This window comes from Lepisma saccharinum, chromosome 4 (assembly GCF_977018435.1).
Source record: "Lepisma saccharinum chromosome 4, izLepSacc3.1, whole genome shotgun sequence".
Classification (NCBI taxonomy): domain Eukaryota; kingdom Metazoa; phylum Arthropoda; class Insecta; order Zygentoma; family Lepismatidae; genus Lepisma; species Lepisma saccharinum.
The window spans coordinates 80,196,108-80,216,509 of NC_139232.1; the positions used below are offsets into that span (position 1 = coordinate 80,196,108).

The 20,402-nt window shown below is 35.8% G+C and overlaps 1 protein-coding gene across 1 annotated transcript in view; it reads left to right on the forward strand.

Moving 5' to 3' along the window:
- LOC145986626 (transmembrane protein 185B) overlaps window positions 1–8,716 on the forward strand; it is a 28,787-nt gene extending 20,071 nt beyond the window's left edge. Inside the window, exon 6 of the mRNA XM_083120858.1 lies at window positions 4,499–8,716. Within this exon, the coding sequence (XP_082976984.1) occupies window positions 4,499–4,713 (215 nt within the window). The 3' untranslated portion in view covers window positions 4,714–8,716. The remainder of the gene's footprint in view (window positions 1–4,498) is intronic.
- Window positions 8,717–20,402: the final 11,686 nt, after the last annotated feature.

Genomic DNA, 20,402 nt, shown 5'->3' on the forward strand with positions numbered 1-20,402 from the left:
TCCGTTGAAAAAGGCATTGAAGGGTTGGCACTTCCACTTGGACAATGAAGTCATGGACAATGTTTGCAACTGGTTCCGATTTCAGCCAAAGGAGTTCTACGAGCAGGGTATTCAATGCTTGGTGAAACAGTGGGACAAGTAATTGTGTAAATTTGGAGATTACGTTTGAAGTACACCTTGTTGATTTCATTCTGTGGCCCCTGTTCCGTTTTCATTTGATTCACCCTAATATTTTAAATATGATTGTGTGCAAGGAACAATAACAACGGTTACAGGGATTTGCAACAGAACCTCCAACATGCTTGACAACCAGTTACACTGGTGCTTCAGTAAGAAAATGAGCAGGCAGTCCGGCCAATGTAGCTTGAGCAGGTATTTGTCTACATCAGAAGTGTCTGCATGCTAATGGTGACTACTTTGAGCACCTGTTGTAATAGTAAAAAGTCAAACATGACTTAGTCATCTCTTGGTGTCTGTATAAATTTATGTTAAAGCTTTTACATATCCTGTTGCTCGATTATGTTTTGGGAGGTTCCTTCAAGTCTTGTGCGCTTTTGGTATTTTATAATTATGAAATTTAATAACCCATATTAGTACTTTTAACGAAAAAATTGGGGTTCAACTGTATTTTCATAAGGCTGGACCATTGCAAAACTTTTGCTGATAAATAGAGGCACATATTTTTGGTAAATAGAAAAATTTTGGTACAAAAGCATAGTCAATTTTGGGTTCAAAAGTGGTAAATAAAATAAAATTTCGGTGTTATAGCGGTGAAAAAGCAGTATATAAAATGACTTTTTGGTTTTAAAATTGTGACTATAATCCTAAATTTGATTTAAAAACTGCACTTATTACAAAAAATAAACATATCCCTTCTAATAGCATATTTATGTAGTTACCATAGTATTAAGTTTATTCCTGTATAAATGGGTCCATTTTTCTTCTTCAATATTACAGCATAATTAATCAATTTTCCATGAATTGCATAACTCAAAGGATAATTCAAACTTCAGAAAGTGTCACGTTGGTAAATAAGCTCAAAATTTTGGGTTTAACTCTTTGAGGGGCGGTGGTTACCTATGCTAACCACATTTTCAAACTGTAACGGTTCTTTCCCTGTGGGGTGGTTAATAACACTGATCACATATGTATTTCATCAATTCACCAGTAGATGGTAGGGTTTTACACTTGGCTGTTTCGTTTGAGCTTAGAGAAGCATGACACATTTCTTCCTCACTTCAGCGCTAGATATTAAGGTGTGTGGTCACGTCTTCAATTCTTCTTAGCTTTTCGTCAAAATAAGTGTCACCTCGAAGTGTTCGTAGACATTTTATAAGTAAATGAGCTGTACTTCTCACATGTAAGTGTTTGTGATTTGACTTATGTGTGTGTCCTGACACAAATTACTTATAAAATTTGTGGTTAGTGTCACTAACCACCACGCATAGGCGACGGTGTATTCTTGCCAACTTGTCTTCGAGAACTCCATGTAAAGATTTTGTAGAAAAGCTTGTTTATTTGGTTATTGAGGATTCTGGCTATGATCGCCTGACAAACTAGGATTTGCGATGAAGAATGTACAAGGAACTCTTGTCAAATAAGGTTATAGTAAAGAATGAAAAAAGAGACAGTTTGAGAGTTTTCCAGGGAAAGAGTGTTGAAATAAGTAATCACAAACCAAAAGTAAATAACCAAATAAGATTAGAGGCATTGCACAGCAACCAGTGCAGGGAATTTCAAGAAAATGTGCAATTTGCATTCAGTACGTGTGCAACACCAATCAGGACAATTTGGACATGCAGAGCCTGCAACGTACCATTCTGTCTAAGGAAGGGAAAAATTGTTTTCTGATGTTTCACTCAAATCAAAGTATCACAAAAAATGCAATAAGGCAAGTAATTAAGTAAATTTTTTTAGATAAAATCATTTATATAAATATTACATACTATTCTTTACCAAAAACTTAAATGTGTGTGTTAAGTGGGCGGTGTTTAGCATAGGTAACCACATTGTAATTGTTAATAACTATGAAAATAATAAAAGTAAAGAGAAAGTCCAAAGGAAAAATTTATTTATCTCCCCAATATCTTACATATAATCAATGTTGCAAATGAATATCTTGAAAAAACATTTCCTGCCCCTTAAAAGAGATGTCTATTTTGCATTTTGCAGTTCATTTCACATCATTTTGCGACAAAACAGAGTAGGAAAATGGACCTCACACCTTTCGGAAACATGAAAAATTAACATTACAATATGTTATTTTACATTTTGTGTCTTCATCAAAAACGAAATATGCGTGCCTCTACTGATAACCAATAATGTACTGATGTAAAATTTAATGATATTGGGATCAAAAAGAACCATCCGATTTAAAAAGGCTATATTTAGGGAACCAATGAACATAAAACCTTTCAGTAAGTTGTAAAATACATGTTGGAATAAAGTTTTACTTTGAGCACCATGCACTGGCACCTTTGTGTTTGCTTTACACCATTGCCAACCGAGGTCGCCAGGTCTCAATGTTTGTGATTTTTCTTGTGGGGGTTCGTGAAAGACTCCGTGCATGTGCCTCCTACCAAGAACTGTAGGCGAGCTGCAAAACTGTGGAACAACAACAGTGACTGCAGTAATATCAGACATGCTCGCTCAAGTATGTGAGCATTTGTAAAAATTGTGTAAGTAAAACTTTATATTCCAACATGTATTTTACAACTTACTGCTAGGTTCTGTGTTCATTGGTTGCCTAAATATAGCCTTTTGAAATCGGATGGTTCTTTTTGATAAACCCTGTAATATTACAGATGTTTCATAAAGAACCTGAGCTGTTCATTCACTTCCTAAATTACTTTATTAACAAGTGTTTACCCTCTCTCCCTTCCTCCCCAAAAAGACAACTGTATTTTTGGAATTTACCGTACAAAACCTGAGGATGTGAATTATGCAATTGTATTCATAAAAAATAACATGTTGGCAGGATTTTGCACAAAATTACTACCTACTTATAGAAATACTGGATCTATTAAATTATTAGCAATATTGCTAACAAACCAATACACTAATATGCATAGACAGTAAATCCCCAATTTTTACATTCCAAGATTTTACATATTCCTGTATTATGAGGGGTTTTGTTTTCCATTTTGGTTCTCTGTGAAACATAACATAAACATAGGAAGTTCCACTGTATCAGCTGATAACAGTAACATTAACGATAGAAACTAATCTGTTGTATAGGCAAATTAAATTCTTCTGGGTTTACTCCGTAATGCTTTATTTGTAGTATGCCTTTTTTATGATTTCTTTTCATTTGTTCCCAATCTCATGCATCAGAAATGTGCATTACATATGTTTATGGCATCTGAAAGTATTCTTTTCTCTTGTTGCCAACAATTTCTTGTTGTGATTAGCCAAAAGTGGCAGAAAAGTGACGTAAAATGAACTAAATCAGTCAATTCAACAATTTCACCCCACCCAATCTGTGGCCCCTCATACGAAATGTATTTAGTGCAGTTCTTTGATTTTCTTCTCTGTATCCTTTGTGTGGTCTTATAACCTCTCTCTCATGCTCCTGACAGTTTGTCTTACATCTTTCTAGTCCCAGTTCATTGAAAGAAACTTCATATAGTGTTAATTTCAGCTATTTTTTTAAAGAATTTAAATCACATTTAATTACAAAGCAATGTTAAGCAATGGTATTGAATTTGAAATGGCACATTCATTCTAACAATTATATTTATGAAATGAAGGGCTCGGGTGTAAAACATGGTAAGTGACATTTTGGTCATTTCTGAGTTCATTAAGGAAAAAGGTTATTAGAAGCTATACTGTAGATAAATTGTTTTCGTGTTGTGTTTACCAATTTCAGAAGGCTTCACAGAGTCCAATGCAAATTGAATGGCATGGCAATTTCACTCGAAATTGAAGAATGGCACACAAAAATGACCAAAATGTCACCTGGGCCTTTCAAATAATGTCCAATACTTTGGCTGTGTGATCTAAGGTGCAATTTTGGGCTCCGGCTACAGGACTCACACAGGTTCGAGTCTCTGTGGGGAAGCGTAACAACTTTTCCTGAGATATCAGCCTGTGTATGGGACCGGTGACCACCCACCATCTTGAGTAAATTGGCGAACTACAAATGAGAAGCATAACCTGGTTATGGAAACCTGCAACGGCGACTGAGGGTTTGTTGTGCTGACCAGACGTTACCTTGGAGTCATAAGTAGTATGATGATCTCTCACCTCTGGCGAGAGTGAAGCTGGCAGTCGATAGGTAGATACTGGTCCCTCACAGGCTGTTACACCACAGGTTATTTATTATTATTGTTATTTTTATTAAATTAATACACTTGAAACAAGTACTTACTTTCTCCCATGTACTCTAGCACATATTAGTGAAAGAATATTATTGCTTTTGTGTTTAAATTTAATGTTGTTACATCTACTTTCAGAATTAATATTTGTGTCATCCAAGTTTACTTATGTATTTTTCCAGGGTGGTTCGGTATTAGAAAAGATTTCTGCCAGTTCTTGCTTGGAATCTGTCCATTTCTACAAGAGTATGGGAACATAGCATACAGTATTCAGAACAATGAAAGTGAAGAACAGGATGATTCTACAGGCATCATATCTCACAAGTCTGAGAAAAGAATTAAGAAAACAGAACTGAAGCCAGTTGTGCCTGTTGTTTCAATCGATATGCCAGATTAGTCCCTTTTTTTTATTATTATTTGTTGTGATTTGTGATTTTATATAATAAGATTTGTGCACAATTCTTTTTTTTTTGGTGTGCATGTGAATGCTCTACATTTTGAGAGTTCCTTTTCTCTGAAGAACCAAGGGACATACAGTTTAACGTAACAGATATACCTGCGAATGTTCATATTCTCTAAGTGGTAGGCAGTGCTTGTGTAGAATATGTGAACCATTTCCTACATTGCGTGACACATACACGTGGAGATTAATTACTCATCCAGTGTCCCTTTAATTGACATTTTAATACAATTTTAATCTCATAATAATAGTTAAAGGTATACACTGAGTGTGCTTTTTCACTTACATGTGGTGTGAAGGTGATATTTACATGAACAACTCACAATTGCACTTTATTTTTCAATAAAATATTAACAACAAGTAAACTTGAAGTGTGTGTGGTGGTGTAAACAATGAAAGTGGGGATGGCATTATGTTTTTCTTTTTTCAGAAGAAACTATGTTCGGTGCAAACCGAATAAATGTGCATGTAGACAATAAATACTTGTTTTTTTATTATGTTTATTTTAACAAAGACATATGACTCAATACAAAGTTATGTACATGAATAGAGTTGCATACAATAACCAAAGAAAGTGTATATTTATGTTAGGTAATATATTAGCCTGATGAGTTCCATTTTGAGGTCAGGTTGTTTTGCTATTGAAACGGTGTGTGGCAGAAATTACACAAAAGAATAACAAATGGGTGTTTAACAAAAAAGTGCAAAACTATTTTTTTTTAGAAGATATCAATATTTATAGTGGCTTAACATTGAATTTTGAAGTAAATAGGTGAAGAAACAATGTCAAAAGTATTTTGAAAAGTCCAAAAATTAATTTTTCCAAATTTTTTGAATGTTCTAGAATTAATTATACACTGGAGAATGTATTATTTTTGTGTAATTGCAAATTCTTTTCATAATACTCCTTATAGTAGTGAAGTTATCTTTATATAGTATTCAATATTTAGTACATACTGAATAATTTTTAATAAAACTATTGAGATGTGTCCAAAGCTATTAAGGAAGGTGAGCTATAAGTTATGGAAAAAGTTGTTATATGTATTTTTATTGTTATTTTCTCTGCTTTGTTATGTGTTTACAAGGATATATTACTAGAAATATTACAATATTCATCCCTTTAAGAAGGCCGTGCTTTTGCATTTGCACACTGACAAGGTATTAGTTGATTATAATATCCTTCTTTACATATCTTAATATTAGTTACGATTTTATTGTTTACCTCATTGTCCTCTTCTTTCCATAGATGTACATAAAATATTTATGTATCTTTCACGTATTGTACTTCTTTGTTAGTCCTTTTTATAATATTTTACTTGTATCTTACCGGCTATTGCCATTTCATTTACTTTGCGTAATATTTTCTTTAGATTAGTCATTATACTTCATATATACTATTTTGCTATTTGATCTATATTTTTGCAAGAGCTAGGAGCAATGTCTATAACCAAATTAAGTTAATTTGTAGTAATGGCCTTATGTATACGCACATGATGTATGAAAAAATGTTAGCAGATAAGAATGAATTGCAAAGAATTACATAAGTATAACAAGATCACTTTAACACAAATTATGTCACACTGTATCTCATTATTATTAAAATGTGTTAGATTGAAAATTTGTTCAGAATTATCATGTGCAAAAATTGAGAAAGAACAATGAGGGACAAATTTCCAATCATGGTTGAAGCTCTGATCAGAAAATATTATAAAATTTGTACATTAATAAAATTTTGTGATTGATTGAGTTGGTGTTTTAAGTCCACTTTATGCGCAGTAAGGCTAATCGGAAATGGACCTACAGTTTAAAGTGGAATCCGAAGCACTATGTCCCTCCACCGGGTATCAAACCTGCGACCCCTAGATTACAAGGTGACGATGCAACCACTGTGCCATCGGGGAGCCTCCAAAATACTTGATTGTTATGCACAATATATTTATAAAAAATACATTGATTATTTTGTCACAGGTTAATCAATGTGCTGTTTATAAATACTAGTGAACAATAAGGTATAAGACAGTTTCTTGTGTCGAATTATTTTATTATTCAACAAAGCATAATTATAACTGTCTTTGTATTATCAAAGAGAAAATATTTACCAGAATTGTTTTCAACTGTTTTGTTTTTTTAATTGTTATTTGGAAAAAGATGAACTTTCTGTAACATAATATTGCAACATTTACAGAGGAAGAATAGTTTAATAGTTAGGGACCTGAATTTTTCATGTTATTTTTCTCCAAATTTGCTTTTTATTATTATTATTATTATTATTATTATTTAAAGAATGAGGTGTGCTCAACATTAAAATTTTAAAAAGAAATTAATCCATTCTTAATCTTAGCCTGTTGTCAGAATTTCAAAATTAATTGACATACAACTGTTTGGGACGGTTTAGTAAGAAGCATATTTGTTCCACATAAAACCTGACATATTATTTGCATAACACTTGGCAAGAAACGGAGACATTTTGGCCCTCCATTGCATGATTAGAGGCTATAAACATTAATGTTTTCTAACATGTAATGATTTGAATTTAAAAAAATTGCAGTACATTTTTCTATAGAACAGAGCTCCCAAGTAGCCAAGAGGTTAGTTCTCTTGATTTTGGTGCAAGCAGTCGGAGGGTAGTCCTTGTTGAGTACTGGGTAAGGACACTTCTGGAGCTATTTAGAAAGAAGTAACAGGATGAAGAAAGCCAGAAAACATCAACGATGAGGTCTTGATGTGCGATACCCAATGAAAATCCATTTCCGGACCCTGGACTTTATGGGGCATAGTTTATTATTTTGTGTATTTTACAAAAGATTTAGAAAATTATGCAAATTTACTTGCAACATGCATTTTTATGTCACTCAATGAAGATATTTTAAGTACTTTGAATAATGTACGTACTCTAAAAAAATCAAAATAACACAGTAAGGAGTGGTAATGCACAAAAGATAATCTGACACAATTGTGAGTCAAGAATTCAAGCCTGGATGTAAAAACATAAAACCTCATTTTATAGAAAAAAGTATTTACTCTAGATATACAAATTACTTACACTCCAATAGATAAGCCCCTAAAAAGAATATTACAGCAGGGATACATTGAAAGAAAAATCTTGTTAGAAAACAGTTTTATATTAAACATTATAAATCAGGCCAAGAAACCTAGACAAGTCCCTAGCACAAGTACAGAACAAAATTAGGTCAACTCTAGGTGAAGGACGATGTGCTCCTTGAAAAACATGAGTGTAGCATTCATTTCCTGTCCAGTGTTTTATCAAATCACAGAATGCTCTCGTAGCTGCACAAATCCAAATTTTGCAATATGTTTGCTGTATACATATACACAGTGGCAAAATTTGTGAGAAACCCAGAAGATCACGTAAAAATACCACATTCGTGTCATTTTTTACTGTCCATAAAAATGTGTTACTCATATTCACTTTCTGACAACAATATGCTTTTTTTTTCAGGTTATTTCAAATTTGAAAAATTAAGGTCCCGTTTAATAGGTAATTTGTACCATGAAGCCTCTATGAGTATCCTGCAGTTTCCATGACAATTCTGTTGAACAATATGAAAGATGTACCTGTATATTTCCTGCCTAATATCCTGATGAATTAGAATAATCCATAAATTAGATTCAATCTACAAGTAGGCTCTCTGTATATAAAGAAATGTAGAGATAACAAAAGAATACCTTATTTTCTGATGTATATGGCAATTTTGAGTGCATTGTCTATTCGTTTGTGCGGCTGAAGTTGCAAAGGTTGCAATAGCATAAACTTGATTTTTTTTGTGTGTGCCTTTTGTGTGATTTATTTCTTATGGTTACTGTGTAGATAAATATGTTTTTCATTGCATTTTTGCTGTTTCTCAACTTTATACTTGTGTCATAAATGAAAAAAAAAAGTGTTCATGGTTCTTAAACAAATACATTTTCCTTTAAAGTACTAATGTGCATTATTTACTTGTTTCTATAGAATTTGTTTAGCTGTACTTTACATCCTGTAGATCTTTCAGAGGGGATCCATATTTGTTGAGAAGTGGTCAAACTCAACTGTTTTGTTCAGTGACATGCTAAGGAACTTCAGAAGGAGATGATAATGACTGTGACATATGTCACTTGAAAATAAACTACATACAACATGTTCATTCAGTTAGGGTGGGAAAAGGATCGTTTGTTTTGTATGTTTATCCATAATCCATGTACAGAGTTCCCACCAGTGAGGAGTGCCAGAAAAGTGAGTGTAGAGTTGATGGGGTGGTATTTTCTTGGGGCAGTCACATTTAGTTAACACCTAATTAGCATACAAAAATGCATATTTCAGCTAAAGAGCATTTATTTTGTAGAATTACAAATGAAGCTCATAATTTGACATGGATTGAAGAGAGGCTGATATCAAATTTTGAGGTATGTTGTGTTTACATACAGATACATAAATGTAAGATTTGAAGAGAAAGCTTCCAGATAGAGCATACTGAGAAGATTACAGGAAGTTAAAGATATCGTGAGGAAGGGGAAGGAAAATTCAGACTTGATGCGAAGACCATACTAGACAAAAATACCCCAATGACACCATTTTTATATTTTGGGAAGTGACAGAGGCAGTAGTAAATAAATAAATACAGAGAAACGTATGAAAGTGAGAAACTCACTTTTCGACGAAACTGTTTTTTGTTGTCCGGTTAATTTCAGTGGCCACCGTCACCATCCTCGTTGGGACTTGCTGCACTGTTGCTTGGCATGCTTCTGTTGTCAAATGCTTCTAGTTGCACTGTTGTCGTCATCTGCCTACCTGTAATCACCCTACTACAGAAGTCAACACCAAGGAATGTCAAACGATGCGATTGCAGGCAGGCACACAACAACAGCACATCTATCAGCATTCGACAAACTAAAAACTAGGGATGTGCGGAAGCCGATTACTAGAGGCACATATTTTTGGTAAATAAAAAAGCAAAATTTCGGTACAAAAATAGAGTCGATTTCGGGTTCAAAAGCAGTAAATAAAATAAAATTTCGGTGTTATAGCGGTGAATAATCACATCAAAAGTCCTATATAAGATAACATTTTGGTTTTAAAATTGTGAATATAATCCTAAATTTGATTTGAAAACTGCACTTATTACACAAAATAAACTTATCCCTTCTAATATCACATTTATGTAATTACCAGAGTATTAAGTTTATTCTTGTGTAAAGGGGTCCATTTTTGCTTCTCAAATATTTACAGCAGAATTAATCAATTTTTCGTGAATTGCATAACTCACAGGATACTTCAGACTTCAGAAAGTGTTGCGTCGGTATATAAACGGTAAATTTCGTGTTGAAGAGTCAATTTCGCATTATTTCGTGACAAAACAAGGTAGAAAAATGCACCTCAGACCTTTCAGAAACATGAAAAATGAACATTACAGCATGTTATTTCATATTTTGTGTTTTCGTCAAAAACTAAATTTGCATGCCTCTACCAATTACAGATGTATGAAAATCGGCAGAAATTGACATATCGGCATCAGCAAATATCCGATATTTAAACCGGTACAGATAATACTACAGTTTTACCTTCTAATAAATTTTATATTTAAGTTTTGTAAGATTTATTGAAAATTAGGTTATGATTCTTCATCATTGTAGAGTTTTTGTAATAAAATTATTGCAAACTCTCATTGAAAGGATCAACCTACCTCAAAATCAGAAATAAAACAGTACATTGCTGAACCAATTATTCCACGTGACCAGAATCCACTGTTGTATTGGAAATTCAAAAATGAGTATCCAAACCTGAAGCAAGTGGCAAGAAAATACTTGGGATAACTGCTGAATCAGTATTCAATGAACTAGTGTTCAGTGTTTGCTGGACAGATTTGCGATAAGAGAAGAAGTAGGTTACTTCCAGAAGTGCTTCCAATACCCATGTCTCTGAAGTTTAATCTGCCAGCATTAAATTTACAACATTAAGAGAGGGAATTCATTTTGCATTTCAAAGAACTGCTTGTGTACTAAAGTTAAATCTCTTGAGAATCTATTTTCTACTTAAAGGTTCACATAACCACTTTTTGTAGATTCAAATGTACATTCGCATCTCTTGAGAATATATCTGTATATACATATGATTTGCAATGGAAATGTACATAGCAAATTTATTTTTGTCATGCTGAAAATAACATCCCATTTCTGTTGAATAATCTTATGTATCGGAATCGGTTAAATATCGGCATCGGTTCCAAAAATTATCGGTGAGTACATCAGTATTGGTAAATTTTCAGCTTTGTCACATCCCTACAAAAAAACAACAGAACATGCCAATCAAAAGTGCAGCGAGTTCCAACCTTGAGGATTTAGTCTAATTTAGTATATTTTTTTTTAATCCAATGAGGATAATGGCAGTTGCCACCGAAATAACTTATATTTTATTTTCCTGTAGTTTACGGTTATTACAAGCATAAGAAAACAGTTTTTCGTTGTGACGTTACAGAAGAATACACGCTCCCTTCATCAGACATCAGTGTGTGTTCTCCTGAAACGTCACAACGAAAAACTGTTTTCTTATGCTTGTAATTAAAAAAAAAAAGCAGTTTTGTTAGCTTAAGCAAAGTACTACCAGATATCGTGAGGAAGGGACATGATTTGTATTTATTTATTGTAAGCAGTTCTTATCCCACATGTAATCTTCAGGGTGAAATTTAACATATTCAAATGTTAAGCAACGTGACTAGCTTGTTGTGGACCTTGTATTCAATAATACCAAAAAGATGTCATGGTAAGATGTGTAAGCAATGTATTTGCCTGCAACCAGCCATGTAAGTAACGAAAAATAATTACCAGTAGACTGATTTACATATAAATACATATCTTTGTATGATGCTAAAATCAATGTTATTTTCTATTATCTTTGATAATGGTGGTATGTAATCGCGAGAAATAATATTTTTATTTTCCATATTTTTACATATATTAGTTTTTAGAACATAATTTACATATTCTAGTTATTTTTACATATAATTTCCATATATTCAAACATTTTCAAACCTATATTCCATATTCATGCCCAGGGGTGGCTCAAGATAAGATTTTCACTGGGTGAGGTAGATTTTTGGCATCACCCTGCCACCCCTCTCCCCAATTTTCTCCCCTTGTGCCAGGATTAATCACCTGGGGGTGCAGAATGAAATTTAGGGGGTACAACGTTGAAAATAAAGAAAACATAAAATATGCATGCATGGTTTTGTCCCTAAATAAAATACTAATTAACATTTAATAGGCATCTATGATAATCTGCTAACGAAAGTGAAGAATACTAGCGACTTGCTTCATTTTTGCCTGATTTTAGCACAACAACTACGTTTGGAAATTTGAAAAGAACAGCTTGTTCAAAGGAGGCCAATGGCATATATGGAGGATTTTTTCTATAAGGAGGCAATCAAGCCAAGGCATTTTTCCATGGAGGGGAATATTTCCCCCCCTAATAGCGTTGCTCACTCTCTAGAAAAGATTCTTCAGTTTGAAGTTACCATGTTCCTGCATGCTTTTATAATAATTAACATAAATGACCGTGACTGAAATATACACTTTAGATTGACATCCATTGTTTGAAGTCCAATTGATTGACTAATCGGGACTGGACCTACAGTTTAAAATGGGATCCGAACCACTATGTGCCTCCACCGGGTATCGAATCCAGGATCCCTTGATTACAAGGCACAAGCAGTTAAGGTATGCAATTCAGTTATTAATCAAATGACAAACACGTATAATTACAACAACTGCTGAGTGTTCAGTTTCTGTGCGTTGGGTAAAGGAAACAAATCGGTACTATGCAACCTAAAGTTCTGCAATTTGAAAAAGAAAATAACAATAAATACGAAATCATGGAGTCACTTTTATGTAATTCACTTTTCTTTCTGCTTCTCTTTTCTGAAAATGTTCCGTTGCTTTGTTACCCCTCTGTTCGTTTTACATAATGCATAAGCCTACCTTTTGTCTGCCCAGATGATGTGGTGTCGGGACAAAACTATAAATGCACAGCAACTTCTTAGTTAAAATCCATTGGGCTGCACTGTCCCCAATAACGTTTCTTCACGAATTTTCGGCCTCTTCGTAACAGTATTTGAAAAAGTCTGAAATGGTACGTTTCCTAGAACGAATTAACAAGGAAGCTACCATCACGATAAATAATTTTCTGAGAACGACCTGATGATACTTGCAAGCAACTGAAATTTTTGTTACAATGCGACTTGAAGAAAAGAGGAAGAACAAGTAGGCAGACAAGAAAACCGTGTATGAACAGTGCAAAGGAAAACATACAACTCTCACTGAGCCTGACAGCTATATACATTATTCGAAAAACACAAACAACAAATCTGAATAAATAAAGACAAGGGCCGCTGATCTTACAGTACAGAAAAATAAATGCGGAGTCTCTTTGAGAGTAGGCTCAATGCTTGCCTGTTGTAAATAATAACAGCAGTCTCACTTCAGTACCTAACATTCGGCCCTCAATATGACAACGACATGACATAATATGACACTGTAAGAGGTAATATTTTCGGTACAATATAGGTTTTGGATAGGGGGTGCGGAACAAAATTAAGGGGTGTGCAAGCACCCCCTGGCACCACTCCTGCCTTGTCACCTTACTTTCCTCCTTCCTCCAATATAAAAAAGGCCTGGCAACTCTTTTCGTGCCCTTAGTACATTTTCTCTTCTTGTGTCAAATACCAAAAGTTTTCTGTTTACCTGTATTATGTTTGTTTGTATTCTCTGTTTATTTTAAATCTTGACAATAGATAATGCAAATGTTATTCTAACATTTTGTCAACAATGGAGAATGCAAGCAAGCTCAAGTAAAATTCATTGATTTTTTAAAAAATATACTCCCATTACACCATTCGATAATGAATGCAGTTTGAACAACAGGAGGACATTCACGTATCAGCACTTAAAATAAATTTTAGTAACCCTTTGTTTTGGTACAGTATGTAACATTGTTATTCGTACACATAGAATTTCCGAGGAAAAAATGTCATATCTACTAGTAAATATAATCATTTTCATATGTACCTGGAAATTAATATTAATGAAGGTTTCACCAACAAATGTCAATAAAAATGTATGTTCAAAGTGTATAAACAGAGCATATAATTTGTGTGAAAAGAGAAAAACACTGTGTTTCATGCAACATTGTTATTTGTACAGGCAAGAGTTTCAATCTTCCTCGCATACAGCATCACCGCTATTTGTGCGCTTTCGTGCAGTTTGCAACTTTGTATCAAGTTTGAACATGCAGGCATACTCCCCATCAAGCAGAATGCTGGCGTAGGTATTGTTGTAGGCCTATCGTATATCTATCAGCGTGTTCAAAATGAGCAAGGTGAAGGAACTTAGTTCCGATCTGAAGTATGTTATTATAAATTTGGCCTTTAGAGGTTATTCGTTAAGAAAAATTGGACAAACAGTCAATAAATCACACTCCACAGTTCAATACATAGTAAACAAATTTAGAGAGGAAGGTTCAACACAGAATGTGCCGAGAAAACCAAGAGAGAGACGGTTGAATAAACATGATGAACGCTTTAATGTAAAAAGAGTGCGAGGAAACCCCCGACTAAGTGTTCCTCAGTTACAACCGTTAGTAGAAAATATTGCTGGCAAGATGATGTCTGATCAAAAGCATGGATATCATGGCAGAATACCACGAAAGAGGCCGTATGTAAATAAGGTGAATCGCAGGAATAGACTTTCATTTGCGAAAGAGCACATCCACAAGGACCAGGAATTTTGGGATAGTGTCATATGGTCAGAGGAGTCAAAGATTAATATACAGGGTGTTGCAAAATACCTGTTACAACGCTTGGGAGGTGATTCGGCAAGTAAAAACAAGGAAAAAATGCCATGTGAAAAAATGTCGAAATCGGCACCGTTTGCGAGTGACAGGCGTGCGAAAATCGCCTCACACCATGTTTATGGCACAATAACTCAAGAAGGAAGAAAGATATCAATGTCGGAATAAAATAATACAAACAAAATCGTACCTGGCGAATACAATGATGCATCAATTGAGGCCCAGTGTACATTGCGCAAGGGGACTCTCAAAGAAAGTGAGGAATCCCCTGATGGAAAATACAAGAAATTTACTACTATCTTCTACATAATGTTGAGATCGGAATGTAGCCAGTAAAAAATGGCGACGTATGTCCACATGTCCCACTACTGCTGGGACACCGTCCCACACCCGGGAAATAGGAAAATAACTGCAAATCTCCTGTTGTACACGGTTCACATTGTGGTACGAAGAAGAAAAGAAACCAATTTGTCGCATGTCTCACTACTGCTGGGACACCATCCCAAATGGAAAAAAATACGGGGAAATCGTAAAAAAACGTTTTCAATCCTTTAATGTTGACACACTACTTTGCAGTACGAAAAGCAAAAGTTAAACAATGGCCACATGTTGTCAGGCTGTGCATATACTACAAGAGAGCTCACCAAAGAAAGTGGGTAATCCTCGAAGGAATGAAGACGGAGAATGGCGAGAAAACGCACACAATGGCATGTAACATTTCGAGGCAGAGCACATCTGGAAGGGATTCCACTGAGAAGCGCACAACCTCCGCACATGCAGATCGACGGTATGAAGTACAGCGATATCCAGCATCTTCACTCGCACCTTTCACTAAAGGACACTATGCGGTGCTGATAGGGGCTCACAAACACCGGTATACTCAGAGACGTTGTTGAAAATGTCCGCCGTTGACTTCAAGACAAAGATGGCATCGGCGAAGCACTGATTGTCTGGTACGCACAAATACCTCTGGCATGTCAACAATTGTCCCAGCAGCGGCACTAACACGAGCAACGAGATCCTCAGCACTTTCCACAGGGGTTTCATACACGAGCCTTTTCATTTCTCCCCACACAAAGAAATACAGTGGTGTGAGGTCGGGGGAACGAGGTGGCCACGGTAAAGGTCCACCCCTGCCAATTCAACGATCGCCGAAAATATCGTTGAGTAAGGCCCTGACTCCCCGGTCGAAATGTGCGGGGGCGCCGTCGTGTTGAAACCAGATACATGACTACCTGCCAGTGGCACGTTTTCCAAAAGTTCGGGTAATACGTCATGTAGAAACACCCGATAATTCCCACCACACAAAGTAGAGGGCAAAATGTACGGGCCTATCAAGTGGTCACCTACTACGCCACACCACACATTCACTGCGAACCTATGTTGATGATGGCGGACAATGATTGCATGCGGATTGTCCATATCCCAGACGTGGCTGTTGTGTCTATTGGACATGCCGTCCCTGGTGAATATTGCCTCATCGGTCCACAAAACTATTGTTGGGAAATTTGGAATGGCAAGAGTTTGTTGCACGTACCATTGGCAGAAATCCATGCGTAGGGGAAAGTCCGTGGGCAGTATGTGGTGCACCTTATGCAATTTGTATGGGTGCAATCCCTGCTCCTGAAGAACGCGGAACACATTGCTATGGTGGGTTTGTTGAGTACGAGCAATGACACGTGTGCTGGTGTCAGGACGGTATCGTATGCCTCCAACTTGTCCTCTTCAAATTGCACTGTGCGCACAGTGCGGGGTCTTCCACAATCCCACCTACGGGGTAGTAGAGATCCAGTTTCACGCAGTCGAGCATCAAGTCTTTGAAAGAGTGCATGTGCTGGTAACCGCCTATTGGGAAAACGTTCGTGATACGAACCCCGTGCTTCACGGCTGTTTCGGTTTGCCTCTCCATAAACGAGATGCATATCAGTAAGCTCGTGGGTAGAGTACTCCGCCATTGTCCTGTTCGAGAACTTCCCAGCAACAGGGGCACTTTCCCTCCGAGTGACGGATCACAACTACCCTGATTAGCACCCACGTAATGTCACACAGGTGTCCACGCAGTTGTTGCAAACCGAGAAAGAACACGGGAATGCGTACTCTACATACAATATTCCTTGGCGCAATTCAACCATACACATACGCCAGACTAAACTCCACGCTGCGAGACGCAGAACAAGACAGGAAAAACAACGGTCGACTACACTCTCTACGTAGTATCCACCAACACTAATACGTAACAGGTGACCTACACTCACAGCGCCTCTAGTGGGGCTTCTGTATCAATTAGCTGAAATCAATCTGAGCGTAATTTGACTGCATAGCGTCATTTTCGAGTGAATTTCCTATTTCCCGAGTGTGGGACGGTGTCCCAGCAGTAGTGGGACATGTGGACATACGTCGTCATTTTTTACTGCCTACATTCCGATCTCAACATTATGTAGAAAATAGTAGTAAATTTCCTATATTTTCCATCAGGGGATTCCCCACTTTCTTTGAGAGTCCCCTTGCGCAATTTACAGTGGGCCTCAATTGATGCACCATTGTATTCGTGAGGCACGACTTTCTTTGTATTCTTTTAATCCGACATTGATATCTTTCTTCCTTATTGAGTTATTGTACTTTACACATGGTGTGAGGCGATTTTCGCACGCCTGTCACTCGCAAACGGTGCCGATTTCGACATTTTTTCACATGGCATTTTTTCCTTGTTTTTACTTGCCGAATCACCTCCCAAGCGTTGTAACAGGTATTTTGCAACACCCTGTATATGGGTGATATGGGATAAATAGGGTCTGGAGAAAATCAAATAAAGACAATGATCACATTAACACAGTTCCAACAGTTAAACACGGTGGTGGGTTATTAATGATTTCAGGCTGTATGTCGTCCAAAGGTGTTGGTACCATCCAGTTTATTGATGGTATCGTGGATGCATATGTCTATTTGGACATTGAAGAACAATGTATAGCAGAGTGCCCAAAAAATGGACATGCTTCCTATCTACAGATTCCAACAAGACAATGACAGTAAGCATAAGGCACGAGTTAACATGAATTGGCTAATATGGAATGTGTCCAAACCACTACAAACACCAGTTCAAAGTCCAGACTTAAATCCCATTGAGCATTTATGGGCAATTTTGAAGAGGCGAGTCCATAAAGCAGGCATCAAGTCCAAACTAGAGTTGAAAACTGTTGTGCAAGCCGAGTGGAATAAAATAAGCTCTGAAACATGTCGGAAACTGGTTAATTCTATGAAGAACAGGTGTCAAGCAGTAAAGTCAAAGGATACGCATCAAAATATTAGAACTGTCAGTTAATTTGCTCTGAATATACTTTTTTCTTTTATATTATTAAGTGTACGAATAGAAAAGTTGTACAAAAATGACACGTTTCTCTTTCAGTTTAATTTAATTTATTATTGTCATTGGTTATGCAGAATTTGGGTAAGATTTTATGTTCCTAATGATATTAGTTATTGAATTGTAAAGAAATAATTTCAAAATAGTGTATTTCCTTTCAGATATTAAAGCATTTTCTTTGAAAATCCGTGTGTTCGAATAAGAATGTTACATACTGTACTAAAAATAAGACATTTTGTATTGGAATTTGGCATTACAATTAATGTCATGTAAGCCTAATGCCTTTTATGCTAGGCGAGCCAGTTACTTAATGAAAATTCCTTTTTTTTTCAGAATTGTAAGTCCATATTTAATTCCATATTTTCATTAAAATAACTAAATACATATATTTACTATGTTTAACACTTTGTTAGTACATGTAAATCCATTCCTTTATGATTACACTCTGAACGTTTGGTACTGTGTTCAATATTTGAATGATATCTTCTGGACAAACATCATTATCAACCGAAAGTGACTGTAATTTTGTGATTGAAGACTTGTTGATGGTAAAATCGTTTAGGGCAGGAAATGTTCGAGTGGTTTAAGTACATTTACTGTTTTAAATTTCATGATAAGATAAACTGACTAATGAAGGGGGCCTAGTGAATCACCAAACTGAGGAATTGTACATATAGTGTAATACTTGTCACTCCTTAAGTGATTCGAAGTTAGCCGATTGTGAAAGGAGTACATGCTACAGGTTTGCAGTCTATTACTCTACTTTGAGGTAAATATGAATAAAAGGCTTTTGTGAAATTTCTTATTTTTGAACTGGTTATGATAGTTGGAAGTTGCTGAGCAGGGACTGATCAATGATGGAGTTACTACTAGGATTGCTTTAAGTTTCAAGAATGTCACGCCATTCCACTAACTTGTGAGTGCTGCAAAATGATGGAAGTGTATAAATATCTAGTTAATGGTGTGTAGTGTGGAATTTTCTGAACAAGTCCCTATTGAAAAATTGAGATTTTTTAATAATTATAATAATAATAGCAAAATCAGTTTCATCCTCCCTTTTCCTTCTTCATTTTCCGTTTCCTATTCACTGTCACTGCTCTCAGAGGTCAACACCCCCAATGCCATAGTGGTAACGTCATCGCATTGTAATCAAGTGGTCCTTGTGAAGGCACATTGCACAGTGGTTCGGATTCCATGTTAAACTGTAGTTCCAGTCCCGATTAGCTTACATGTGGATAAAGAACTTAAAACTTCAAACAAGTGCAACTCAGTGTTCACATCACTCAAATTTCGTTTTTTACCCAGATTTCAGTTTTCTACACCGCACAACAGCAGACAACTTTTCCTATGTGTAACATATTCTTTCTTATCTTCCTCTTCTGCTACTGTTTTTGTTTTTACTGCATGTAAGGGGTTAAAGTGCATTGACTTGCTAGATGCAATTCAATAAGAGCTTTGACAAGAAAGCAACATTTGTATCACACATGGTAACAAATCAAAATACTGAACACACATGTTCCAAGTAACTAACCATGCTGCTGAAGTGGCATATCAGAGAAAACAATAACACAGCTTAAGAAGTCAGACAGCTCTACTATGGGACACAAAAGTCCAATGACATGATGGATTTAAGTATGCCACTCTTTCATTGGTAAACAAGGGGACTTTGTAGCATCCCTCTAACGAGCAAACACATCAGGGGTGCCCATCCCCCCCCCCAAGGCCCATGACGCGCTCCCCCAAAAGGTAAAACGTTTGTCCCCCCCCGTTTATGCCAAATTAATTACTCAAATTATTTTGTCAGACAAAATTTGCGGAAAAATATAATACCAGAGGTGCAACCACGAATTTTTGTCTGGGGGGCAAGTACTAGGATAAACGTACCAATAATAATAATAACATTATTATTATTATTAGTAGTAGTAGTTATTATCCTCATAAATTACGATTAAAGGGGGTAGAAATCTGTACTAAAGCATTTGTTTTGAACAAACGATTTGAAATATTTTTTCAACACCGTCAATTTCACATTAGCTAATAATGGAAATCAAGCACACAAACTGTATTTTTGAATGGAGGAAAATGAATGATAAATGCATTCCGAAGATATAAGTAACTTTCATGTATGTTTTACACATATGCAACATGGAACGACATAAAATAAGAAAATACATATGCAACAAGCTAACACTAAATTGTGTACATATTCAAAGCTTATTCAATACAAATATACAACACATATTATTTAAATACATTACATTACAAAAAAATAAGTAGAATGCGAGTGAAGCGACCAAGAAAATTTTTAGATCCAATTTTTGCAATTGAAAACAATATTGATTTAATAACAATAAGGGGGGAACCCCCGAATACAACCAAACCTCCACCCGTATGCATTCGAGGGCATACGCTTGTCCCAGTGCCTCTGCA